Source organism: Haliaeetus leucocephalus, unplaced genomic scaffold, assembly GCF_000737465.1.
Source record: "Haliaeetus leucocephalus isolate CR32 unplaced genomic scaffold, Haliaeetus_leucocephalus-4.0 Scaffold339, whole genome shotgun sequence".
In the NCBI taxonomy this organism is placed as follows: Eukaryota; Metazoa; Chordata; class Aves; order Accipitriformes; family Accipitridae; genus Haliaeetus; species Haliaeetus leucocephalus.
In genome coordinates, this window is record NW_010972775.1 from 20,199,544 (window position 1) to 20,227,447 (window position 27,904).

Sequence of the window (27,904 nt, forward strand, 5' to 3'; positions counted from 1 at the left end):
CACAGAAGAAAGAAAACAGCGCTCAGAAAAAACCCAGAAAGGTGATAATTCAAGTAGACTCTCAGAATCATCCTAGACACAGGGTTTGGCTGGGATTGGGGCCTCTTGTGTTTTTGATGGATTTGAATAGGTAGCATTAGATTTCTTTGTTCTCTTAAAACCTACTTGCTATTGAGCTTTAAAAGTTTGAAAGCTCTGAAGCCCGTTTGAAGTATGGTTCCTCTTTCTTCTTGTAACGCTTTGTCATTTTCTAAATTTAAGCTGCAAACATTATTTTGATTATGAATTGCTACTTAATGTTTTTTTGTGTCTCCTCATTTAAGGAATGTCGCTTAAAATTACTTCACTCTGGGTAGTTAAAAGGGTCTTTTCTTAAAGCCTTTTCACAAATTTATGGGTGCAACACTGGATTTGTTTCTGCTCTGATTCTAAAATCTTTATTGGAGGAGGTCATGGTAATTGCATTATGTTGGTTTAGTCGTACCTAACTTTTGCCTGAGTAATATTTTTTTTTATTGTATTGTAATGCAGCTGCAAAAATTTAAAGTCATTTAATTGCACGGTGTTTGTTTACAAGTACTTATTTTGGGGGTTGAGATCACAGAAGAAGATAATGCTGTTAGCTGCTTAAGGGAAAAAATGAAAGGAGTCATCAAAAACTGAATCCTGCTGGTAGGAGGAAGGTTCGATTTCAGGGGAGAGCAGTTCGTAGGGAGAATTGCTTGTTTCACGTGGTAAGATGAAGAGATGGGTTGTAGAAGGAGGGGGGGGTGTGAATGATGTCAGTCAGCCTTTTTCTGTATCCTACTGTTAGTGTGCCCCAAATAATGGGAGTTTCTGCGTGTTCTTTTAATGCAGCATCTGTCTTGAGTCCATTCTAATCCATTTCAAATGTAGATGAGTTTGTGTTATTTTGGTATATATATCCTCTGTATAGGTCCCTCTGGTCTTTGTCGTGTTTTCAGAGGTGTCATTGACTGTACCAGGATGTTCTTCATTGTCAGAAATAAATTATTTTTTAACAGTAGTTGCAGGGGAAAGAGCAGTACCTGTTGCCAACAGTCTTGGTCAAGGGTGGATAATTTTTCTGATACAGGTGTCTTTAGCATATGATAAAAAGTAGCTGCTGCATGTCAAAGACTAAATAGAAAATCCCCCAGTAACACAAGTGCAACAAATTCTGAGATGCATTTTGAAAGTACAGGGAAGAAATATTCCATGTTATTTTGACAGCATGCTGCAACACCACAAGTAGTAGTGGGACACGTGGACATGCCCAATGTGATTGCAGGAGGGATTTTTATGCTAATAGGCGAGACAGATGTGCATTAGTATAAACTTACCAGTGCAGTTATGGCACACCTGTTTCATCCAAAGTTGGTTTATTATAACACCTTCTTTACAACCCATCCAGTGCATCTAACATCGGGGCTTGTGTTAATGTAACTACTCCAACAGGACACCTCTTGGTGCCAATAAGTTGTAAGATCTTTAGGATTTATTCATGGAAGGAAATGTAAGTTTTTATTTAATTTGTCAAGCTCCTTCATAATGTGAAATGCCAGTGCAGCACAGTTTGATTCAGATGCAGAGGCTGGAATTGAGTTCACAGGAATCAGGGAATTAGCTTCTGGCAGAAATTTGCACATGGTCAAAACAAGGAATAGAGATAAATGATATGCTGAAGTCCTGCTCTTAATCTCTGGAAGAAATGCAGCATATTGCAAGTATAACTAGCACCTTAGATAAAGTTGCACTTTTTTTTTTAATCTTGTGGCTATATACTTATTTTTGTTTTGCCTTATTGTGAATTCTAAACCCTTAAAGGAAATGTGCTGTCTGAGAGGCTGTTTTCCATTGCTCCAGCATTTGCTTACACAATGATACTATCGCAGTGAAAAACGTACTTTATCCACTGAAGTCATCCAACAAATTTTGTCCACTTGGACTCTTTTAGGCTATATTAAAAAGAAATACAGAGCAAATACAAGTCTTCCAGAGATTGTTGAATGAAATAAACTCTGTAAGAGGCACTCATTTTGTTCATCAGCTGTGCTACAAGTATTCAGGCTGAAGTGACTGCTTTAATGTGGTTTGAACTAGCCATTGTTTTCTGCTTCTGTCACTCTATGAAATATTGGTGTTTGGATTCTTTAAGGACAGCAAGTCATGTTAAAATACATAAATCTTATACATTAACACTTGCTATGAATTATTACTTACTTTTAAGGCTAAGCTTTCATCTGACTTTTACTGTTTCAAACTTAGTAACAACACCACTGTTAAGTTAGAAGAGAGATTGTATTTTATGCACGGTACAAGAGGATCTCCAAGCATGCTGCAGAGCCCAAGCTCCCTGCAGTTTGTCAGCGCACATCTTGAGGGAGGAGAGTTGTGGTTGTGTGAACCTGACGTAGCATTCTCTACTGAAAACGATCTGTAAGGCCTTGCTTTAGCACTAGCATTGAGGTCCTTGATTTGGAAGGATTTGCAGTATTTTCTTCACTGGGCTCTGCTTGTGGTTAAGGCTGCCAATGTATGGGTGGGAATTCTGAGGATGGTTAATAGCTGATGCCTCACCGGTGCTTTCTGAAGGTGAGGTTTCTTCTTTTGCACTCCAGTTTGCAGACCTGAAGTTACCTGAGCTGGGTGATTTCACTAATTCTCCGTCAGGTCCAAAAGTCAGACCTCACAACCTCTCTGTGAAATGGATAATAGGTGGTAAAATGATATCTCTGTGCTTCAGTTTCAGCCACCTGCAGAATGTAACAGCACAACAGCTGCTTATTAGTATATAACAATGCCAGTCAGCATCGTGCAGTGCTATAAACACCTGAAGTTGACGGAGGACTTTTAGATTAACTCTTTTCGTTATTTTAAATGTAGTATGTCCAAGCTACAAGATGGCATTACAGAAGCTCTGACGAGAAATGTGTAACTTCTAATGACTCCTTATGAAGAGTGAAGGCTTCTTTCCTTTGAAGTAGCGGTTTCTGTGATGTTTTGGATTCATGCACTGTTAACTCATTGCTTTCGGACTCAGCAATTCGCATGTGTTGCTTGGTGATTTTCATCTTGGCCACATGGATACCTCAGTTGATGTCTGTCTGGGATCTAGCGTAGAACATCTAGCAGAAAATATATTCAGGTTTATAAGGCTGTGTGAAATTTTAATATTTCGCATGTTATTTGCAAGCTTTACGATTGTGGTATGAGAACACAAATAATAACATGACTGTTTGTCTTACTCTCTTGTCTGAAGAGCTCCTGAAATAGGAAGCTGAGTGACATATGAAGATGATAGTCACATTTAGTTTCTTTGTCAAACACATATTGACCATTTTTAAAATGCCATTTGAGTGAGAACACATTTAGCTTGTTCGAGTTTCAAAATGGGTGGGAGAAGTGGGTTGTGAGAATAATGAATGCTAATGTGATTATCCTTATTCCATAGGGCTTTCTTTTTTTGTTGTTGTTTATTTGATTAAATGTCTTGGAATACTTCAACCACAAACAACTAGGATCTACACTGATTAGGTCTATGCTAGATATTAAATGTCGTGTCAAGGTACGCTTTCCTTGTTGTATAGAGTTAGGCTAACACCAGTAAATTACGGTCCTTATTCTGCTCTTGGATGTGTAATCTTAGGGCTTAGGAATCAGGTCTATCTGTTAGCTCATCTGAATGAGCAAAATACTGTATTTATTGTAAGGTCTTGCTTTTAGTACCAACCTTGAACTTTCTTTAAAGTAGGTATAGACATATGTCAGAATTAATTTCCCACATAATGTTTGCAATAACTTTAATAAGGTGACGCATTGATGTAGAAAAGTCTAAGATCTCTTTGACAAGATGAGACATTATCAATAGATAATGAAGATTTGGGGGTTTTTTTATTTAGTGTGCTACTTCTACTACAATTATTAGTATTTTAAGCAAACTTTGTGAAGTCATTGAGTAAGTGAGCTTTACTTTCACTAGATATGACTTCTTTTTATTAAAGTTGCAGATCTTACTCTTGCCATATGCAGCTAATTTTCCTTTGGGGGGAAAAAGCTTGTTACTTTTTTAGTGGAGCAATCTGTTACCTTGTCTGTAGTCTGTGAAGTCAGTGCAATTCTAATTTGCATCAGCTAATAAAAAATGTGTGGGCTTTAAAGTGAAAATCATGCAAAAATTTAAAAAAAAAAAAGGTGAACTAACGACTGATCATCTATGCAAAAAAACAAGGCTAGAAATGTGATCAAATTAGGTCACGGCAGTGCAATTTTGTGCAGGGCTGTGAGCGTATCTGCAGACCTTGTATGTTTTATCTTGGGAAGCAAAGCTTTTGGAAAATGCGTAAGAGGGATGAAGAGAGCTTTTTTTCACCCTCCTCTTCTGAGCTATCATCGGGAAGGCAAGATTTTATGTTGCATTAAGTGACAGAAATTTTAACTTAAGCTAAAAGCTGTACAATTCATATAATTGTTCTGATGCAACTCATTTGCAGAAGAAACAAGTCACAGTTGTTTTTGTGTGATCTGCTGTACAATGAAGTAATTAATGCTTTTATTATTTATTATATTATTGCAGTGCTCACACATGATAAGGGGTCCTGTTGTGAGAAGCTTGCAGCCAAAGTGAACACAAAAGGTCAGATAGAGGTGCACAAAGAATTAATGAAATAACATTGATGAGTATGGGCTCTCAACAGTGCTGTGAGAAATGGCGAAATGTTGGGACTGATCCTGTTAACTGCAGATGACAAGGAAGGAGGATAAGGAGGGCTAGTCAGAAGGAGGAAACTGGATAGGGTTTGTAACTGGCGTTCAGTAAAATTTGATACTAAAAGGATAGTTTTTTTATATGAAGAAAAGGGTGAAGATTAAGGTGGTGGTATTGCTTGTATTGTGAAGGTATCTTTTCCTGTTTGTGAAACACAGCGTGTTAGTCTGATCCATCATGTGAGGAAGAGATGGCTATCTGGTGGTGCTAGAAGTCCAGTTGAAGGACAGACAAGTCAATGCTCTTATGTTGTCAGGCTTTATCCTTTAGACAGGGAAGCATAGATGGGATCGAGATTTAAAAAAAAAACCCCACACCACCACCACCACCAACAAAAACCCACAAAAATGGATTGGGAGGAACTAAACGGATCCTGAAGGTTTTTCCTGGCATCTGACTCCCACAGGGAGATGTTGAACAGTCAGGCAGAAATGCCTACTATAACCTTTGCATCCATTCTTGTTCCATGGCAGGAGCAGATACACATAATCCTTAGAGAAAAGTTTAGACCATTTCTTCAAGGCTTACTCCAGAGAGAAAGCACATCTCTAGTTTCTCTTGTCTTCCTTAAAATATTCTCTGTAGCCTTTTTCTCACCTGGCAGAAGCAAACTCTCCCCACCCCAACCTCTGGAGGACTGTCTGATAATGAAAGAAAACACACTTCAGGGCCTTTTCTGGCATAACTGCATTAAAATATAGCATTCTAGCACAGGTACAAAGTAAAAGTAAGTAAACCTCTCGCTTTTACTCCTTGCAACTAATAAGAAATATCATTATTTTTTTTTTAAGGGGTAGCAGGTTGTTTGGCACACATGGGCACACAAGATTATGACTAGGGAAGACAATGAAGAGTGGGACATCCATCAAAGAGTAACAACCTCTTATAAGGTAATTCAGGAGCACATTGAATTTATCCTGTTGTACTTGCAAAATCAATTAAGTAGTTGTTGTCCTCCATTTTCATGGCACTATACAATCATTATAACCAAGAACGTATAGGTATGTTTTTTCCCCCCTCTGCTTCATTTCATTTTTTTACTTGCACAGAGGAAGCCAGTATGTAGCAATCCAAGTGCCATACTGTGTTCTGAATGAGATTGATTACAGTTGCAAAACATTAAATATTAAATGCCAAATGGCTAATGACTTCCAGTAGTCCTCCCTTCCTTCTCCAAAGATTGATGCTGTAAATGGAGATTTGCAAACAGAGGAATTTTAAATGATCTGTGGAACAGAACTGAAAATGTTTTCAAAGCTGGTGTGTACCTAGAACTATCCTGAAACCTTTAATGTTACGGTTAAGTATTCTTGTCATTTGAATTTCATTGCTCGCCATAGGGGTGAGATAGAAGAGTAGATATTTACAGAAACTGCGCAAGTGATAAAAGGAGTTGCTTATGCCTGACTTTGTGTTCTGCTTTGTATGTTTTAGTACTTATGTACTTTAGTACTAGCTAATTTGAATAAGCTCTGCTAGTCACATGCAACATATGGGGCCAGTGCCAACTTTTTATAATGCTGCATTAGAAATATACCCACCAGCTGAGAAGTGTGATATCAAGAGCTTTGCTTTTTCTTAACCAACTGTCTTCATAGATAGTTGCAGGGGGGATACTGCTGGCCCCTTAAATGAGAAATCCCATTTTGCTTCATCTATTTAGTCATCCTATCTCTTTCTGTAGCATTTTGAGCAACTAGTTTGACCTTAATTTTCAGGATCAGATGAGATCTTGCAAGTATTAGTCCTTTACAAGAAGGGACTGTAAAATGGCAGTAGAAAGTTTGTTTATATTAACTTTTGATCAGATATTATCAGTTTGAGGGAAGAGTTCTCATATCTTGTTTTTGTACACATTCAGAAAGTAGGGCTAAAGGGGCACACAGGGTTTTTTTTTTGTTTGGTGGTTGTTTGTTTTTTTTTTTTTGAAGGATCTCCCCCTGACTCATTATCAGTTAGATTCTACTATCAGTTTTCACCTGTAAATCCAAAGAAAGATTTTGTTCTTGTAGTTGGAATTCCATTAACAGTACTATTAGTGGTGTGATCCAGAATGAAGTCAAGCTCACTGTCTTATAGGTGAGCATGTTCTGAAGTGCTAATTGGAGTTTAGAAAAGAGCTTAGCAAAAGCTTATTAGAGTCAACAGAAATACTTCCATTGTCATCAGATTAACCAAGTTTGATTTTTGGAATATGCTGCAAAAGCTGAACTATTGAGTTAGCAGTTGCTGGTTTGTAAATCCCCTCTTACTCCAGTGTCAGATAATGGAGTTCATACTATAAAACAAAACAAAGCCAGTATCTAAGCCATGTATAACCTACAGAGCTAAAAAGTCTTCTTTCATAACCCTATGCTGAAATAGTGATTGTTGCCATATATGGTAAGTTGAAGCATTTATAAATGTCACAGACAGGCATTTGCTGTATGTAATTTCCATATTTGCAATGTAAGTAGGGTTGTTGTAGCTACCTGTTAATTATGAGTTTATATCTGTCCAAGAAGCAGATAAATAACTTCTTTGCAATGGGCACAACTAGGTTATAAAAGACTGAAGAGATAGCTATGCCTTTATCTGGAAAGATGGCAGTGATTGATGTTTTCACTTTTCTCTTGTCTGTGTGTATATCTGGATCACAAGAACCCAAGTGCCCTGTTGGGATATGGGGAGTTGATTGCAATGTCTTTTGGACAAACTATAAATCATGAGGATCTGGAAATCCTTATGATATTTATGTAAAAGAAGGTTCAGGAGGTGATGTGGGTTGATGTCCTAATAAAACAAGGTTGCTGTAAATTTTAAGTTTTGCTTAAAATTCATTTTCGTCTTTAGAATTTTTCCTTGTACTTTAATCTTGATTAAGTTTACAGGAGTTTATACTTTTCTTTATCTTTTTTATCTTCTAGTTCTGTGTTAATATCCATTGCAACAGTTTTTTAATGTTTTCTGAGACTCCTATTGCTCAGCATTACCTTTCTTATACCCTGCTTTTATTCTCTTTCTTCTGATACTCCTTTCCATTCTAGGAATACCTGTTAATGGGATATGATACACAATGTATGTGAAAATGTAAACACTTAACAGACTTTGTGTACCGTGGAAGAATCCCTAAGTACCTGTATTTTTTTTTCTTGTCGCCAGCTGGGTAGCAAGTAGAACTACAGATGAGTACTTTTCAAACAGAGCATGGAGTATAGTCATTTGTTCTTTCCCAATGTGTGATTTTATCTAGGCTATTTTACAATGGCTATTTTAGATAGCCTTTTGGCCCAGCTCTCTCATACACTGTATCAAGGTAATTATAAATTGAATTGTTCTGGTATATATTCTCATGGTGTTTGACAGGACTACATTAACTGCACTTAAATGTTTTCAGGTCTTGTATATTATCATCTTTGTGTTTGATTTTTGGAATATAGAAGGTCTTTGCAGTCTTTGTGTACTAATAAAGAGGTCCACAAGCCAAAATACAGACAGTAGACTCTAATTTAAAAAAAAAATTAGGGAGAAAAAGAAAATTAAAGTTTTCAGTTTGAACATTAGTGTTACTAATATTCACATGCAGTAGGTCACACGAAAAGATTACATTAGTAAGATGAAAATATCTTCACTGAAGCTTAGAGGTGATACATTTCTAGAAAAAAAAAAAAAAAGAATATCATAGTTCAGTTGCTGTAGCAATGCGCTGCTGTTTCATGCAACAGTTTAGATCATCTATTTAACCAGTATCTCTGGGGATAGTGATATTAATCGTGTTGTGATTTTTAAATGTTTACTATTTATAACTTGTAAGTGTCCTTTTTTTCTGCAGTTCAGTGATGTGAACCATGTATTATGACTTTGCTAGCAACAGTGAAATTGGTTTTTATCCTATATATAAGATCACTTTGCTCTGCATACAGAGAGTAAATCTTACCATTGCTTTTCATTAGTACTGACTTTTTTCTAGATGTCTCTTTCCTGGTCCCAATCCTAATTTATTCATGCTTTATATTGATTCAAGGTGACTAGTATGACCTCATGACGCTTCTGTAAAAGCCAGATTCAGCTAGGATGTTACACCATCACTGTCGGAGAAACCCTGAACTACAGGAAGAGTTGCAGATTCAGGCTGCAGTTGCTGCTGGCGATGTTCACACCGTGCGCAAGATGCTGGAGCAAGGATATTCTCCAAATGGTCGAGATGCCAATGGCTGGACCTTGCTTCATTTCTCTGCAGCAAGAGGGAAAGAGAGATGTGTCCGTGTTTTTCTTGAACATGGAGGTGAGTTGCCTGGAGAGAAAAATCTTGATACCCATCTCGCAGCTTTCTATCCCAATTTGGATTGTAGGGCTTTCCAGCACTGGGTAGGTATCAAGACTACTACTGGGTTTTGTTTTGGTTTTTTTTTTTTCTTTACTCGGAGTAGTACTTCATCTCTGTTTACTTCTGGTGCATACTCTGTGAATGAGGTAATAGCTTTATATCTTAATACCTTAGTATTTCCCCCCCACCCCCAGAATTGCCTAAGAATTGTTAAAAGAATATTCATAGGGCAGAAGGACTGATTATAAAATTAAATGCACTCACAGCACTCCCTATAGGCTTTTCTTCTCTGTTAGGGGGTATTATTAGAGGAAGGCGGGTCCTTGAATTGAAATCCTAGTGAAGTTTGTTTCATAATTCTCAAGCAAGTTAACAAGTTGCATTAAAGATTAAGTTTCTGTGTAGGCTTTAACAGAGTCTGCTAAACTTTATGAAAACAGTACTCTTTGTGCAAGGACTTTGGTGTCAGCTAGTCCAGTTGAGTGTACACCTCTCCTGCATCCATCTGTAGTGAACCTTTATTTAAGGAACTGATTGAGTTTTCTTGGTATAAGTGATATACTCACTTGGGTGATAATTATTACCAGTCAAATGGTATGGTCAGAATTTCTTTTTGCTATATCTTCTTTCAAGGCCACCTAAAGTTTTAGAAGTGGATAGTCTTAATCTTTTAATGTGATACTGGAGAGGAAAAATAAAAATCAGTAGATGTTCTCCACATTCTGATTAGTGCTCTTAAAGAACAGCATTCTCTATTCTAGCGCTGTTCTTATCAAATGAATTAGAACTAAGATGTTTTCAGTCCCAAGGAAACTGAAATTATCTTTTTGATGCTTTACATATCTGAGGCCATATGGGCCCCTTATGTATGTTGCAGTATTTGTCAGATGTATGGATCACCCTTAAAATTGAATGGCATTAATAGGCTGTGGTATTTGCACGATTAGTGATATGTTCCATAAGAGCAGTAGTGAAATACAGCCTAAACAACTGGACCCTATTGATATACCTGCTACAGGTTCTAACCACATAATATTGGTAAACCCTCATATCCTTATTGGAAGGGGGGGGGAAGCTACTAAATTGCTCTAATAAATAAATTCTACTTTTTAAATGTGATATATGTGGATAATCTCAAGCCTTCGGTTTGATAATTCAAAATTTTTAGGCTGTAAGTCTCGAAATATGTTGGCTTTAGCTCCGTAAACTTGAAGATGATCTGAAGAAAAAAACCCTTATGTATTCCTATGTATTTTCATTGTATAAGTTTTGATATTGAATAGATGCTGATGCAGTGTTTCGTTTTTATTTTTGTTGTTACTCTTTCCTATACAAAGTACCAGCTGAATCTGATGCCTCGTGAAAACTGCCTGTAATGAAACACCCTTGTTCTGGAAGCAGTATAGTGTTTAATCACCAAGACTAGAAAGTTGAGTAACAAATAGTGTGAGGGTTAGTCATCTACGGCAGCTTTCCTGTAGCTGAGCCTCCCTTCAGAAAATTGGCACTGTTTTGTGCCTTCCCTTGTTTTCCCTCAAAACAGAGGCATAAAAGATAATGAGTATTTAAAACATAATAATGTCACAAATGAGCTATTAAGCAGTGAATGAGCTGACTCTTAAAAGCCAAGTTAATTGTGCCTGCCTCATTAGTGAGAGGTTTGTGTCTACCTTTCTTCACATAGTCTCCACCTTTCTCCCTCTCAAGAAGTGAATTATTTTGAGGTTGGCTCTTAATCCCTGTGGACTAAAAAGATATTGGGGTGAAGGAAAAAGTCATTTTCTGGTGTGAATCTTATGGTAAACAGAGTATTGAACTGACTGTATATATTAGTAATAAAGAAGGTAGTGAGGGAGTGGATGGAGTTCTGGAGGAAACGGGGAACTGAGATGTTAGTGGGAAGGAAGGGGCAACTGGTGATAGTTGTGGCTGTCTGTAAGGGTGATGAAGCTCAGCAGAGCTGGAAATATTTTCATAGTACAGGAATGAGCAAACCACACTGGGCTGTTGCTGAGAATAGGTGCTGTGCCTCAGATCTGAGATGCCGGAAGACTACTGTTGTACTCTTGCATGGTAGTGGGATGGAGATGGATTTTGGCTAATGGAGGCTCAGAAGGAATCTGGTCGCTGACCTGGAAATAAAAGGTAGCTTCTTATGGGAGTCATGACCTGGCTGCCTCCTGCTTTTTGCTTTTTTCTTCTCTTCCATCTTTGCTTACCAGCAAAGAAAAGAGCCAGAGGACAGTGTTGTGCATACAGATTGGCTGATTTGAGTGGAGGTGGTGGAACAGGAGGAAACTTTTTATTATCTGCTGAGCAAGGAGACACAGATAGGGGAAATGCATAAAAAAACCAACAGACTAAGGGATGAAGCCAGCAGAAATACCAACTAGATGCAGAGGTAATAGGTCAGATAATAAATATTCTTTAGCAAGTGATGAAATGCAGAAAGTTGATCAGAACCATGGCGAAACTTAGTTTTCATGAAAAATAATGAATTTGACTTTGTTAGTGTATTTGTCTCATGTTAATAAAGTGAAGATGCTATGAATCCAGCTCTTTCCATCCATAGAAACAATGTAGAGTCACAAAGCTCAACAGGAAAGCAACACAAAAATAGGGAGTGTAGTTTTCGGTAATCTTGGATTTTTGCATAACAAGCTTTTTTTTTCCCTTTAGTGTACTTTTTTAAATTTTCAAAATGACATACAGAGACAGACAGTTCAACACTGGACAAGAACTATGTTTTATTAATCTCCGACTACCACTCTTAACTTCGCAACAAGCTAAAGTCTTGAAAGTGTGTAGTTATTAACTGTCCCTTGGCAGTATCTTCTCAATACTAATTGAGCAGGACGGTTTCTGGTTACTTACATTAAAGTGAAGAAATTATTCACTAAAGCTCCTAGAAATTGAAGAGTAACAAAAAAGTAGCCAAACAGAAGTATTTATTTGTTTTTAATCTTGGTTGCAAGGTATCTAAATTTTAGTAAGGTCACGCAGAATCTGGGAGAAACTAGAGAATGCCAAATGCCCATCTCCCTAAACCAGCTCATAAAGTGTTTCTTTAGCCGTGTTTCTAAACGTCCTGGTCAGAATTAAGCCCTAGTTGGGGGAAGTAAGCTTGAAATAAAAGTACTTTATGAAGCCAGAAGCATTGCTTTCTTGGCTTCCCAAATTAGACTGTGGTAGAGTGACCTAATGAAGGTGTCAAGAAAGTAGGGAAACTCTCCCACTGAGTTGTGAATTGAAACTGTAAAATATTAGACTCTTGGGAATCTATATATCCTCTAGATTACAGTATTAGTAAAGAGTTTCATTAGTAGAGTTTAAATGACTAGTTTAGGTGCCCAACTAATACAATACAAATATACTGAAATACAATAACTGAATATCATTGTGTTGCAAATTTTCAATCTCAAGTGAGCTTGATTGCGGTAATTTGGTACCCTTGATCAGCACTTCAGGGTTTATGCCATTGTATTCTGCCTTATATTTAAGAACATTAGAAGTGACCAAATGCAGCTGTTCATGTTTTTAGATTCTGCTCTCCCCAAATTAATGGGAAGCTTGAAAATAAATAATTTTTTGACAGTCAGGATGGGGACAAGATAAATTCTGGCAAGTGCTGGCTTCATCCGTTCCTAGTTAAATATGCTTGTACTAGGTACTTTTTTTCTTTTTTTATACCTCCGCGGATTCTGAAAGGTAAGCTGAGAATAATTTCCAGTTAATTTCTACCTTGCTTGTGTTCCAGAGGGAGAGAGTTACTTTACAGCATGATACCAATACTGAAACCTTTTAAAAAGCAAACAAAAAACCCCACAACAACCCAAGTTCTTAAGGCAACATCAGCTTTGTAGCGTTACTTTTACTGACACGGGCTGAATGGATGGAAATTGTGTGCAACATAATGCAGGTCCCACTTCTGCTAGGAGCCCTTGTGAAGTTCAGATGTTTTCCAGGAGATGGCAGCAAAACATTGACTGAATAGCAACAGACGTTTTGGTCTTGTTAAAATTGTTTCCCTAATCAAGGGGGAGACTGGTACTATTAGTTCACTAAAAGCCCATAATCTTGATGGGAATTACAATATTTTTATCGTGAGGTTTTGCTACCGGGTTTACTTTTGGAAAGTTAGTTGTTTGTGTTGCTTGGTTGCCCAACTGAGAAGCTTTTTTTCCTATTCTTGTTGAGACGCTTCTCTTATGTGACTTAGTATTTTTTTGGTTCACTTTAGTGGTCAAAAGCAATGAAATTTTGGGAGTAGGGAAAGCATGGAAAGGTACTTAAAACCATAGGTAAAGGGCATCCTTATTTTGCAAGTAAAATATTGGGTTTGGATTACAACAACCTGTATAAAAAATGCATATACATGCACACACAAAAGTTGGGGCATATCTGATTGAATTTGGAAATAGCATAGACTAAACAGGCTAGTGGCAGTATCCTGCACCTCAGTCGGGGGGTAGAAATGATTGACTTGCATGCCCTATGTAGCATGGAAGAGAGAAGGCACAACGTGAATTTTTTTTTTTTTTAAACATTTTTGTGGAACATGGCCCTGGCTGCTGCTGTCTTCTTTCCATTATGTCCATCTTTCTCCCAGATTCTGCCTCTCAGAATGTGTCATCCCTGGCATCTTAATTCTCATGCTTATGCTACTCACTTTATTTATCGCCAGTCAGGAGATAATGTAGAATAGTCTGAGCAGTGTGAAGAAAGAGACTCTGGGAGCAGCAAACATAATTTTGAAATAGTATCTTTGTCTTTAATGACTTTGTGGGTTGTACTGATTCTTTGCTATATTTTGGACATCATCATAGTGCAGGTTAGGAACCCCCTATTCAGTCACTAACTTTATTTTCCTGCCAACCTATGGATGCTTTGTCAATTACTTTAACTCAGGTTAGTGTAACTTTACAAAGCACTGAAACTTACATTTTTCACAGAAGACTAGGAAGGCTGTCACTACTAAGGGACTAAACTTTCCTTAATCTTTCTCTTGTTATTTCTATGTTCCTTTTCTATACACTAGAGACAGTTCTCGCATTTTATTTCTCTGTGTAGTCAGGCTGCATTAGTTTGTATGTTGGAGTTTGTTTGTTTGTTTTCCTACCCTCAGTCTTCACATTTTTAAAAATCCTTAAAGTTGTTGGATCACCTTTGTAGCTGTATTCTGTGCTCTTTCTTGGCAGTCCTTTTATTTTGGTATGATACCTATCTTGGTGTGTTATCTGGATATGGTCACAGTAGGTCTGTATTGGGAAGCTTATTTCTGTTGCTCTGTGTTAGCACCTTTGTGTGTTCAGATGTGTTCAGACTAAACTAGCTAATTTATATCATATTGTGAACTTAACTTACAGCAGGTCTGAATTTTGAGATGCAAATTGGCATCTCCCACCCTCTTCCCCTCTCCTGTTTGAGTGTGATGGCGACCGAGCAGAAAACTCTGCCCTCTCTATGCGGTACTGGAGAGCAAGTGCTCCTCTTGAGCAATGTCTATGAGCAGTGGGTGTTAATAGCCTTCAGCCAAGTTTGTTATAAACCTGTGTGGTCACAATGTCCTGTTCTTACCATCCCCCTCCCCCGCTCCCTACTACTTTTCTTCTAAATACAGTATGTATAGATGAGGAAATTGCAAAGAATTCAATGTGCCAGGATGCAAGGACAGGGCTGTCAAGGTTGTAGAAGGCGGACAGACACCCCTAGGCTTGTCTGCTCTTACAGATGATGTGCTTTGTGCACAAATGTACGATTACAGAGCAGACAACACCACAAGCAACTGTGAAGGACAGACCCCAGCAGTTGTTTGGATAGATACACAGGAGTATTGAAAACATGTCAACTTAAGGCCAGTATCTTGTGCAGATAGTATCTCTGGTTACCAGCTAGGACACTTAGGTTAGGAAGGAGCCTCAAATTTCCAAGCTGTAGTTTGTACCTTTTAGCATCCATGGATAGTGGAAGGAGAAACCTCACAGCCTGGCTTGTTCTGTAGCTGAGAAATGGTAACGAGGCAGACACCTTTCCTTTGGTAATTAATTTGGTATACAGGAATAGTCACTTGCTTTACAAGTTTGGGTGTTCTGGGGAAATTAAGTAAATTGATTTGATTATTTTAATTTTTAAATTCATAAATCAGACTGAGTTTTTGTGCTGTGTTTGGGACGGGGGGGGGGGCGGAATCTGTGTAAGCACTTGTATTCTGCACTAACATTTTTCCTGACTCCTTCCACAAGTGGATGTTTACATTCTTGTAAAATCTTAAATTTTTGTAAAACTATAAATTCAGAACAGATTCATCATCTATAAAAAAAAAGATTTTATCAAGATAATCTAAAATAACATATATCCTACATGCTTTGGAAATCCTGCAGACCACAGAGAAACATTTTACCTAATACAGTATTACACCCTAAAAACAATACATTGTTGCCAGACCACAAAACATCCGCAATTTGGGACAGCAGATGTTTCTACACATGCTTCTTTTTAAGACCAAGAAGCAACACAAGGGAAAATAAAAAAGTTGAACATTGAGAAAGAAATGTAATATTGTAGAGCTGGAGGAAAACTGGATGGACAGAGAGATTTGAGTAATTAGGCTAAGAGTGCTAGGAAGATGTGGAAAACTATTTGTCAGATGGAAACATATGTATATGAAAGAAAAAGTGGGTTTTTGTGTAACTCTTTCTTAAATACAATTTAACTTTTTCTTAAAAATAGCATGTTCATGAAAGCAAGAAGTAGGTTGAAGTACAAAAAAATCCTGTTTTGCTATGCCTGAGAAGACTAACTTTCAACCGTTTGATTATTTTTTTACAGCACCGGATTACTGTAATGCCTTCTAATTATTTTTTAATTTTATTTTAACTTCAGCTGATCCCACAGTTAAGGACTTAATTGGAGGCTTCACTGCTCTGCATTATGCAGCCATGCATGGCCGAGCGAGGATTGCACGCTTGATGTTGGAGTCTGAATATAGAAGTGACATTATTAATGCAAAAAGCAACGATGGTTGGACTCCCCTCCATGTAGCAGCCCACTATGGCAGAGACTCATTTGTCAGACTCCTGTTGGAGTTCAAGGCTGAGGTTGATCCGCTCAGTGATAAAGGTACTACACCGCTTCAGCTGGCCATTATCCGAGAGAGGTCAAGCTGTGTGAAAATCCTTCTGGATCACAATGCCAACATCGACATTCAAAATGGTTTCCTGTTACGATACGCTGTGATCAAAAGCAATCACTCTTACTGCCGAATGTTCCTTCAGAGAGGGGCGGATACAAACTTGGGTCGATTGGAAGATGGACAGACACCCTTACACTTGTCTGCTCTTAGAGATGATGTGCTTTGTGCACAAATGTTATATAATTACGGAGCAGACACTAACACAAGGAACTATGAAGGACAGACCCCACTGGCTGTTTCAATAAGTATTTCTGGAAGTAGCCGACCCTGTCTGGATTTCTTACAAGAAGTGACAAGTATGTATGTAAGAGAAGTTAATCACAGGACACAATGTCCTCTAAAAGCCTTCTTTGAATTTAGCCCCAGAAAAAAATGCTTCCTCTCTGCCCCTTGATGCTATTTAAATGCACTAGAAAATTTCTGGGAAGGTGAAGGGATTGTGATACTGGGAATCTCTTACTCAGCAAAGGTGCTAATGTTAAGTATATTTCATTTAAATTAGTTTTGTTTAAGTATCTACAGGAAGCATTCATTTTAAAAAAGTGAACTGTAAAATCTCATTTTTATTAATGGCCTTAGCACATAAGATGTTTGGGGTTTTAGGTTTTGTTTTGTTGTTTTATTTTTTTTAGTGTCTATTGCTTTTTTGTTAATTGCCATGCAAATACACTGCAGTTGGCAGCTTTTTCATCTGGCACTATGACTAGGGCAGAAAAGAGCTTTTGCTGCTTTCTGCTCTCCCGCATTCTTTCTCCTTCTCTTCACTACACCAGACAACAAAATGACATAGTTCATTTGTGCAACTTAAAGGGGTTTCATGTGCTGTGTAGCTTTGATTTGATTTTGTTTATGTCTTTGAAATATGAAAGAGATTTTAACTCGTCATGACTTTTGATATTTAAAAAGAGTATTAGGCTCCTAATATTCTGGTCACTTTTGATTATCAGTTTTTGGTGTACTAGATCTACTGAAAGTTTTCTCTTCCTCTCTCATTGAACATGGAATGCTATAATAGTGTTTCGTAATTATAGTATTGCCTAAAGCATTTAGGAATTGCTGATTAGCAATTAGCAGGAGTTTGCCAATTCAAACATGTTAAGATGGCCTGAGAAATTATCATCCAACTAGGATGATCTTTGCACTACAGAGGATGGGGTAGTTCATATATGCTTTCTTCGCCCTACAGTTCCTTTTATTTTTTTGGATGTGGTATTTTTTGATGAGAATTAAGCAACCTATATACTCTGAAAGAAACTGAAATTTAGTGTGGGCTGGGGGTGAATCAGCTGAGATCTGTTGTCAGTCGCTGACACAAATAAGCATTTGGAATTTCATTTTGTCTTCATGATTTGTGTTGTTATTTTTGCTCATGTCTGAAATCCAAAGAGAATTTTTTGAAAGGTGGAAGTTGATAATAAGAAATATAAGCAACTAATAGTTTTTGTTTTAATTTGTCTGCCCCTTCTCATTGAAACGCATTTCTTTCTGGTTTCCTTTTTGGGAGTCTCTCACTATATAGGAGCACTGTCAGGGTTATTAGTAGATGATATAATATCCAGACTTACAATCTTTCACAGTCCTAGGATGTATTGGTAAACATGAAGGCTTAGACTGCTTCAGTGTTTCCTCAATGTCTAAAGACTAATTCAGAAAGTTGGAAACCAGTACTGTAACTTACTTTTAGTTTGCAGATTCCTTACCTTAAGGGTTTAATGTTAAGTGAGAAGTAAATTCTGCTACAAAAAAAAGTAGCTTAAATTTGTGGCCAATGTAACAGTGTCGGAACTGTCCCAGATTTGTGATGATGGAGAACTGGGAAAGCAGGGAGGACTAGTGCTGACAAAAACACTTCAGCTTTGTGCTTCTGAGCAAAATTATTATGAATATATGTTTACAAAACAGCTATAAACAGACTCTGCTGCCATTATTATAAATACCCAAACACTGTCTTCCACAGTTTTCACTTTAATAAGGTGGTGTAGGAGAGATGAAATGGATAAAGAGTGAGCTGGGATTTTGGTAGTGGAGTTCCCAATTAGATCAGACTGTGTACAGGGAATTGTTGAGATCTCATGCTGTAGCGCTTTGCAGAAGAATTGTTTCTGAGTCTATTGCAATATGTATTTACTAGAAGAAAAATTTACAAAATTTTTAGAGAATTCTTCTAGTGGAAGTAAGTCTTCCTGAAATTCTCTCTTATGTTTGGTAACAGTGCATTGGTCATAGGGCTTAATGGGAATTTCTAGTTTGTTTATGTGAACATTATTCTAAGTGCTTAATACAGAAATCCATAGCTGTAAGTTTTATATGTGCATCTGAAGTTTTGAAGAGTATAAAACAGGAATTAGTTTTTACTTTTGCAGTAGATTAAAAATTTTAAGTTTAAAGATTAATATATGTGAATTATGAAAATTATCAAACCTATCTGTGTCTTCAAGTGAAAGTGGTTGCATGCTGCATGCTTCATATAAATAGGATACTATTTAGCAGTCTACATGTAAGATGTAAGTACCTATTTTTTTTTATACTCTGAAAACATATTTGTACAGTTTCAGTTCCTCAGAAAACATAATATGTGAATTTCTTTTTGTTTTGGTAGATGTTGTAATCAGTAATAATTGCAGCCTTTAGCACAGGTCCCCAGTTGTGAATAACAGGCAAGAAACCAGGCTCTCGGAAATACTCGGTATTGGCCCTGAGAGTCTGCAAGAAGATACTGGATTTTCGGTTTTGATCCTGAAGGTCTGATATTCTTCCTGGTTACAGGTAGATTCCTTTGCTCCTAGAATAATTCCAAGAAGAAGGAAGTTGAATGGGATTTGAGAATATTAAAACTTATAAAGAGAATGCTGGAGGTAGGGAAAAGTTCAAGTACTAGAAAAATACTTAAAGGTTTAAATAAACTTTAAGATACTAGAAATTCAATTATGATCTCAAAAAGGGGAATAAAAAAAGCTTGAACCCTTCCCCCTCCCCATAGCTCTCATTTAATTTAATCACTGTTCAGTTAACGCAACAGACAAGAGAGTCTATGACTAGCTGTGCAAGTTGCTTGTCTGTGTCGAGGCAAATAGCTAAGTAAATGGATATGGCCACATAGTGTAATATGGCATGTATGTTAACAGGTATCAAAGAACTAATTTCAGATCTGGAACAAGATCTAAAGGTCACCAAATGAATTAAACTACAAATATTTCATCTGCATTCCTTTTTTTTTTAATTTTTCAAAGGGCAAATCTTTGGCTTTGACTAGAGAGTGTAATTTTGTCTTTAGATTTATATAGCACTGTAAATATGCAGAACAACTTAGGCAAAAGTCCTGTTAAGGAAATCCTTATACATTCTTTGTCTCTATCCCTTTGCTAAATAAAGATAACTTTTCACTAGGATTTTTTTTTTTTTTCCTGGAAGAACATTTTAAAAAGGATCTCTGCATAGTTTAAAGTTTTATGAATACAGAAGTGTCATAGTGAATTAAGTAGATTTCTACATATTTTATTACGTGGATAATTGCAAAGGAAAGAGTATCTTCATGTTTGTTATAAAAGAATTTTACTGGAATTGCAGGCTTTGACTGCTTGCTTCCTTGGGTGCTGCTGGAAATCTTGTGCTAATGAATGGTCTGCTTTGTCATCCAGAGTTACGCAGGGAACTAGGGTAAGAGGGTTATTTTATAGTTTTCATTTTAGCTGGATCAGTGATAAACAAATACTGTCTGAATCATGATTGCTTTCTGCATATTACAGGTACCTATTTGTTGAAAACCAGTATAGTTTTTGATACCTTTAAAAAGACAGCCCAATTTTTTTTCTTTCTAGAAAGGGGGAATGTACCTTTCAAATAATTGTTTAACTCTCAACTCAGAAGTGCCTAGTGTGATACTGAAAAACGTAGCAACTAACTCGGAGTGCAGTTGACTCTTTACATTAAGCAGTTGAATTGCTTTTGTATAGCTATATACAGATGTATACTTTGGAAGAGTTTTTTGAAGAGGCCTATGTTAAAAAAAAAAAAAAAATTTAAAACTACATATTTTTACATGTGGCATGTAAGGTACAGCCACCTCCCCGCTGCCATTTGCACACCTATGCTGTACTCTGTTACAGTGTAAAAATAGTGTGACAATGCATCTTAAGCCTGTCTTTGTGTTCAGAGCACTTTACTTACTCTCTCCTAAAAATAGATAAACATTATGGTATCGAAATTCTTACCTGAATTTCCATAGCAATTTCAGTAAGACTGAATTTATAGAAATGTTACAAAATATTAAAAAAAAAATCTTATACAAGCATATTCAAATCTGAATTTCATTGCGAAGTACACCAAGAAGCAATGAAAACATACTTCAGGCTCAAGTATTCTAACAGAGCCATTCTGAACACAAAATTAAACTAGAACTTTTAAAGTAACTTGTATGATATCCAGTTAAAAAGAATTAAAAGCTCTCTCTTTGAGCTGTTGAGCTAGATACTGGTTCAAGGAATTTGTTCACTTTCTCAGTGAACACTCTGTAATTCTCTTTCTCTCTAAATTCAGCCCTGCATGTCTTATATTAATATATTTAAGACCTATAGGTTCTTGATACTAGCTTTTTCTGGCATTTTGAATATTGGAAAACCAAACATCCTGTCTAGTTATTCTGCTGCTGTTTTTTGCAGAGTACAAGACAATGCATTTCCTAAACTGTTAGACCTACTCCTATTGCAATGAGCAGCTGAATTCCTGTTCAGCTCAGCAACAGCCATTTACTAGGTGATCACATCCTTTCAGTATGATCCTGTTTGTGCATCTTCATCTGTGTGTTTCTTGGCCGGTGGGTGAGACTTTCCAGTTGATAAGTTCATTTACCTTTTTTAATGCCCCCCCCCAATAAGCCAACAGAATCGTAACTAAATTTGATTGCTGGCTGTAGCTGAGTTCCTTCATAGTTGTGAATTAAGGGATGGATTTGATAACTAACTACCGATATAAATACTTATTCTGATAATCTAGAGGAACTGAGCTGCTGCCAGCCATACGTCAGCCTGGTTTCAACTTTTTTTTTTTTTTTTAATGTTTCACAAAACTTATTTTTAAGTTTCCTTTGTAGCTAAAAAGAAACTACCAAATGGTTCCTTGCTACTGTTTTCAGCCTTTCACAATTCCCAGGGGAGTCAGAGGCTCAGTTTGAGAAATACCACTGTAAGCTTTTTCCTACAGGAATGTAGTAATATTGCAGAGAAAACTGTGGGCGGCTTCTGAAATATGTCACAGATGTTATTTTTCATTTTTTGACTTCTTCAGAAACTGCCTATCCACTTCAAACCAATGACACTGTTTCCTTTTAAAAGTACTTTTTTTTTTTTGTAGATAGAACAATATATCAGAGAGGATCTTCTTGTAGCCTACAACCATATTAATTTTAGTTAGTCCTAAGTTTTCTCTTGGGTAAAAGAACAGGTTAAGGTCAATTCATGATTCTTTTGCTTTACGCAGGTGCTCTTTTATCTTCAGTGGAGGAGACTGGTAGGAATTCGTCCTTTCCACCTTTACAACACTTTTGTTTAAAACTGGGTGAGAGTCCCTAAAAATCAGTGTTGTCAGAGGTAGTAGGTCTAATATTACACCTTAATGATCCTTAAATATAGACCTGTTAGGTGAGTTAGTGTTTTATTTCTTGGGGAGCATGGTCTGCATAGGAAAAACAGGCAGACACAGGTCTAAATGCATAAGCTGTGGAGCAGTTGTAATGATGACATACAGTTCTTTGTATAGCTAGTAAATACTAAATGTAAGTTTTGCCTGTCTCTGGGCTAGAACAGCAAACTCCCAGATAGAATAGCAGAAAAATCTTGAAACTGCAGAACGGAAAGGAATGGAGTATTGAGTGGAAATTCAGAATTAATTGTAATAATTTCTTGCTGTTAAAACATGCATTTTTTTCCCTTGCTTTACCAGAGATGGCCAATCTATTAATAGAAAAGGCTTATTTCATTATTTAAGTAAAATAATTATTAATTATTTAAAGAGGGGAAAAAAAAACTCAGGAACTTTAACTTTGTTGGCAGTTGAAGAACCGAGTTAGGAAAATGTTTAAATTTTATACATACTGAAGTCTGCTGCCACCAGAGAGAAAAAAATCAAAAAGCAATTCCTCTTTATTTTATAACCTTATGTTATATACTTCTTCTGTTTGGAAGAAACTTTTCTGTCATGTTTGGGAAACTATACACAAGAATTGCATTGGTGGGGATTTCTGCTTTCCATTACAGCACATAGCACAAGCTGTGGAAGACAAAAGGTGAACTAACATATTTTTTCCTGTAATTAATACTTCTAATTTATTTGATTATCGCTATAAAGCTTGCAAAATAAATCAACTGAAGTATCTAACTTTTTCCTGTGGACACGTTAGCAAACCTTCAGCTGTAAAACAGCAGCAGGTGTTTGCTGCCCTGATGGTAACTTGGGTTGTGTAACAGCCTAACAGTAACCCGGCTGCTCCAGAATAACAGCACTGCCATCATCAAGGTGTTCCTTTGAGACCGGATCAGGGATGTGCTGGGTTTTTTCTTTTAAGGTGATCAGTAGTTTTTTGTCACTATTTTGCATGATAGTGGTAATTAGGTCAATCTTATGTTTTATGTTTGTGGGGTTTTTTTGTTTCTTTCTTTTTTAATTCTCTTCCTTTCTAGCTTATTTGCCTAAATAACTTTCTAAACTCGTGATGCAGGATATAACCAAAGTTGCTACTTCCTAATCATTTTGAAACAGAACTTTATTCATCATTTAACTTGTCTTACTTTGCCAAATTACTAATAACATTTTTCATTTGCCAAACCAAGGTTCACTGACATCGGTCTGTAATCCTTTATTTTTTTTTCTTTTTCATTCAGATGCAACCAAGAATGAGTAAGTGTTCTAGACACTGTTTCTAATAAATCACAAATGCATTAATAACCCTGGAATTTGCAAGGCGTGACCTAAGACACTAACAGCCACTAGATGTAGCAACTGGTGCTTAACACTGGAAATGTCCATTGTTAACACATTCCCAGGAAATATTTTTAGGCTTATCAGGGGAAAATGTCATACATTTGATAATCAGGTCTTTTTTAATTAACTGATGACCAATTTCTTCTGGGTATTTTGTCTGTTCCATTTTGTTCTCAAAAAACCCGTAGGATGTTAATTAAAAGGCATTCATTTCTGAAACCAGAAATCAGTGTCTCATAGCTGTATTATTGTGTACTCTACTACAGAAAATACACATGTAGATCTGTAGTCCTCTATATCCTCTAACGCTGCTGTTTGCAGTTAACTTTTGAAAAGGTGCATCCTTTCTGAACTGTGTTTTCATTCACATTTAAAGCATTAGAACTATTTCTTTATCACCATAAAGATTCCTCTGCTTGGTTTCTTACCAAAAGTAACTTTCTTTCCCTGAAGCTTGAGCATTCAGCTGTTGTCCAAGTTGTATAAATTCATTCCTTCAGGTGGAAAACAAAAAAAAATTGCTAAGAAGAAACCACCAGTGGACAAAGTAACTAATGATCTGTGTTCTGAGTCATGGCGAAGGATTTAATTAAAAATAAATTGACATTTAAATACTGTGGTGATAAGTATAATAAAAGTATTTTAAACTTATATGAAGGAAACTCAAAATTTCCTGTTCTTTAATTTCAGATCTAATTTCTTTAAAACTGTTTTCATGCATTACTTCTGCTAGCTTACCTTGGATAATTTTAGTGCTTAAGATAAATCCCAGTGTATACTTGTCTGTCAGCCCATTTCTACAGAAAAACCCACGCAGAGGGGAGAAAAGGAGCAACTTGCTATAAAGGGTAACTGATACCGTGTACAAAATGCCCAAAGTAGAAAACACAAAATAGTTTCATAATCTCTTTACTCTGTGCTTACCAGGAAAGTCCAATAAACTCCTAATGTCAATGTCTGTTTAGCTGATAGAAGGTTTGTTGCTGAGGCTGGAAGAAGGGATGGGGTCCAGACCCAGCTCTGGGGCTAGCTTGGGTGAGAAAAACCCTCCTGTCTCCCCTGAACAGGTTTGTGCCCGGTGAGCTGAGAGCATCCTACTGTCCACCGTAAAGCCTGCCTGCGTCGAGCCCCATACAGAAGGCATTTCCTCTTTCAAAAATGTCCTGCTTAATTGGTGGCAGCTCAGGAAAGCTAATTGGAAATGTCCATCTAAGTTATTTAAAGTTGCTTTTGTTGTTTTGTACTGCTTTTTAAAGAAATGATTGATTCAAGCAGTCAGCTCAATAAAATCGCCGTGCCTTTCTTTGCAAAAGCAAGCACTGTCTTTTAGCATTAACAATTATACAGATAATAAAAGACTGTGGTAAGTTGCTCTGTTGGTGACAGATTATCTTGATACTAGCACAAGCACCTACATTGTTCATGGTGCCGAGTATTTTGACTCAGACAGCCATCGGGTGCCATAACTGTGTAAGCCTTTTTTTTTTCTTTTTTTCTTTCTTTTTTTTTTTTCAGGCCATGACACAGTTAAATCAATGATCAGAATATTGATTAGCACAGCTTCAATGTATTATTGGGATAATTTCAAAAAAGATAGAGCAGAATGAGGAAAAAGCACCAAGGCAGGCAGCTAGTTTGGTCAGAGTTTTGGAGTAGTTCCTGTGGTGGGAGGTTATTAAATAGAGTCTTCAGCTTTGGAAAAAGGTACCGAGCATGAGTGGAGGACGGAGATTAATATAAAGGTATGTAAAATCGTGACTGGCGTGAGAACAATTATTCATTATTTTTTTGGTAACTCAAAGAATGGTAGGCATGCAATGAAGTGACCAGGAAGCAGATCTAAAATAAATAAAAGCACTTTGTAGTTTTCCAGCCAATGCCTAATTATATTGTGAAACTTGTTGCCACAGGATGTTTTGGATACTGAAAGTATGAATGGGTTCAAAAACATTAGACAGATTTACAAAGGGCAGGCCATTCACAGCTATTAAAGACATAGATCTGTGTGCAATCTCTGGTTTAGGAAGGCCCAAAGGCACCAGTGCTGAAAGCTAGAAGGGTATATTGGGACAGGATTTCTCAATGTCTGTTGTTCTGCTCTTTTTGTCTCTCTTTCTTCCTTGGGATCCATTGCTGGGTCCATTCAGATACAGGGCTAGATTAACCTTTCCTATGTTATGTTGCATGGGGGACTGTTTTTCAAGGTGTATAACTTCAAATAGTTTCCTGTTAAGAATGAGTTTGAAAGGGAACTGATTATTTTGGAAAATCCTTGCCAGAAATTGTGAAGTTCATGTGATGTCAGCAAATCTTTTCCTTAGTGGACAGTAGTTAACTCATATTTTCATCTCTTTCTGTTTGACGAGGTTGTGACTGCATGCAAAGCCTAAAGGCTTAGTCTTTTCATTAGAAGAGAAAAAACAATCTTTAACTCTGCCACACAATCCTAGAATAACTTTTTATAAAAGCCTTACTCTCTAAGGAAACTGCCTGGTCCTTTACAGTTTAATGTAGAAGTTTTTGTCTTAATATTTGAAAAGAAGTGAGACTGAGGGGGTTTTTTTCCCCAGGTGTTACAAGGATAGAAAAAAGTCCACAAAAGGTGAAATGGAGGAGTTATGCTGTTCTACAATGCTTAAACATGTGTTGCCACCTTGTGGGAATCCTCACGTGGATAATGTCACTTTACACTGTCATCAGTAAAATCATGTGTATGTAAAAATGTTTTTAGGATTCATCCTTTGATTTCATGGAATTCTTGTTCATTAGAAAGGTATTAACTTCCACCCTTTTTCTCTTGTAATTTTTCCCTTCCCTCTGCCTCTTAGAAAACAGCAGACATCTGTGATTTTACTGAGTAAATGATCTCTTAAAGTATGTTTAAAATGTGATCATTTTACTTTTATGTGTTCCTTTTGTCTTTTCAGGACAGCCCAGAAACTTGCAAGATCTATGCCGAATTAAAATCCGTCAGTGTATAGGCCTTCAAAACCTAAAACTACTTGATGAACTACCCATTGCCAAGGTCATGAAAGACTACTTAAAACACAAATTTGATGATATCTGATATCCATGAAGAGAAGAACTCTGAGCAAGATTAGTTATATTCCAGATACTGAAGAGGCTTGTTGCCTTGCACAAAGTATATCCTATGCAAATTCTGATTTTTTCTGTGAAGTCAGAAGGCAGATATACACTTCCTTGGGTTTTTTATACCACACGCTAGAAGGTCTTAATTTTTGGTTTCTTGGTCCAAGTTTACAAGGTCCAAGCTTTCTATACAATATTACATTTTAAAAATTGCTGTTGGTTTTTTGTTTGTTTGTTTGTTTTCACATTAAGTGTGCAGACTTGCAGTGGAGATGGAAGGTAGCCTCTCAAGGGAAGCAGTTGGTTTGAATTGGCATGCTGAGCAATTATTCAAGAAAATAAAGTTTGGAAATCAAGGCACCAGTCCTGCAAAAGGATACCAATAGAAAGACCTTCAGAGCCCTGTTGTCTGTTGGGACTCTTGTCTCTGCCAGGGCATATGTTTTTTGCAGGATAGAGGGAAGAGTTGATAATCGACATGTCTTAGGGTACTGTATGAATATAATTTGGAAATTAAAGAAAAAATGCAGTTATCCTGTTCAATTTGAGGGTCTATACATTGGCTCTTTTTATATTATTCTTTTCCTAATTACTGTAGTTGGGATGCCCATAAAATTCAGGCCCTCTTCTTTCCTGACATTCCCTGTTAAATGGGCGGCTGTTTGTAAGTCTATTTTTAACAGTGACAGTACACTACAAAGAGGCATAGCCTCTGTATTTTTTACATTAACTTAAGAGTAAACAAATTTAGATTTTTGTTTTAAGCCAACGTATTCTGTTTCTCATACAGTGCCTCCTGTGCAATAATCTTTCTGATGTATTTTCCCTTTATGTGTGATTCCCCCCCACACTATTCCTCATTTAGTCTCAGTGCATTATTTGTGAGAATAAGAACTGCTGCCTTGCTGTGGTGTTGACGTGACATTACGAAAGTAATGCAGCAGTTGCTGTTCGTTATTACTCCCTGAATTTCATGAATGTATAACCTGCTTTATTTCACTTTCAGTTGAAATTTTATCTACGGGTTCTCAGCCAAATTGTGCCCATTTAAAAAAAAAAAAAGAGAAGAAATTGGCCAAACCCTTTTGTTTTAAAAGCAGTGATAGATTTTTTTTTTTGATTGCTCTGAAATTCAGTTTGTTTCAGGTTAGAGAGTGGGAAGTGCACATAAGTTATTAAGACACATTTTATATGTGCTCAAACAAGAATAGCCCCATTCATATTGAAAGTTTAAATTTTGCAATTAATCTGAAAGGAGCAACTGAAAGGAGTACTGAAATTCAGCTACTGAATGTGTTTTTCATACTAGGTGTTAAAAAGATCTGTTAAAAGAGTTTTGTTTCTGATCATAAAAAAAAAAGAGTTCTTGCTATCAAAAAAAGATTGGGCCAAAATGTGCAGTTGTTTCACTCTCTTTATTTTCAAGGGATTATGGAGTCATAAGGTTCTTGCCAGTGTCCTCTACTTTTTCTTTTGCCATCCTACTGGCTCTGGAAGAGCCTCTCTAATATCAGGAGTACTTTTGTACCAATTATACCAATGGAAGCGGGGAGATGAAAGGAACAGTGGTGGC

General features: G+C 36.8%; 1 protein-coding gene across 1 annotated transcript; it reads left to right on the forward strand.

Annotated features, from left to right (window-relative positions):
- ASB7 (ankyrin repeat and SOCS box containing 7) lies at positions 1-27,725 on the forward strand. The gene is made up of 5 exons (XM_010572047.1): positions 1-41; positions 5,560-5,658; positions 8,772-9,032; positions 15,957-16,562; positions 26,169-27,725. The coding sequence occupies exons 3-5, from the start codon at positions 8,822-8,824 to the stop codon at positions 26,306-26,308; spliced, it is 957 nt and encodes a 318-aa protein (XP_010570349.1). The 5' UTR covers positions 1-41; positions 5,560-5,658; positions 8,772-8,821; the 3' UTR covers positions 26,309-27,725.
- The last annotated feature ends 179 nt before the right edge of the window (positions 27,726-27,904 follow it).

Coding starts and splice junctions, on each gene's coding strand:
- ASB7 (XM_010572047.1), top strand. CDS start 8,822: ATGTTACACCATCACTGTCGGAGAAACCCTGAACTACAGGAAGAGTTG. Junction 9,033..15,956: donor TGTTTTTCTTGAACATGGAG/GTGAGTTGCCTG, acceptor TTTTAACTTCAG/CTGATCCCACAGTTAAGGAC. Junction 16,563..26,168: donor TTTCTTACAAGAAGTGACAA/GTATGTATGTAA, acceptor TTGTCTTTTCAG/GACAGCCCAGAAACTTGCAA.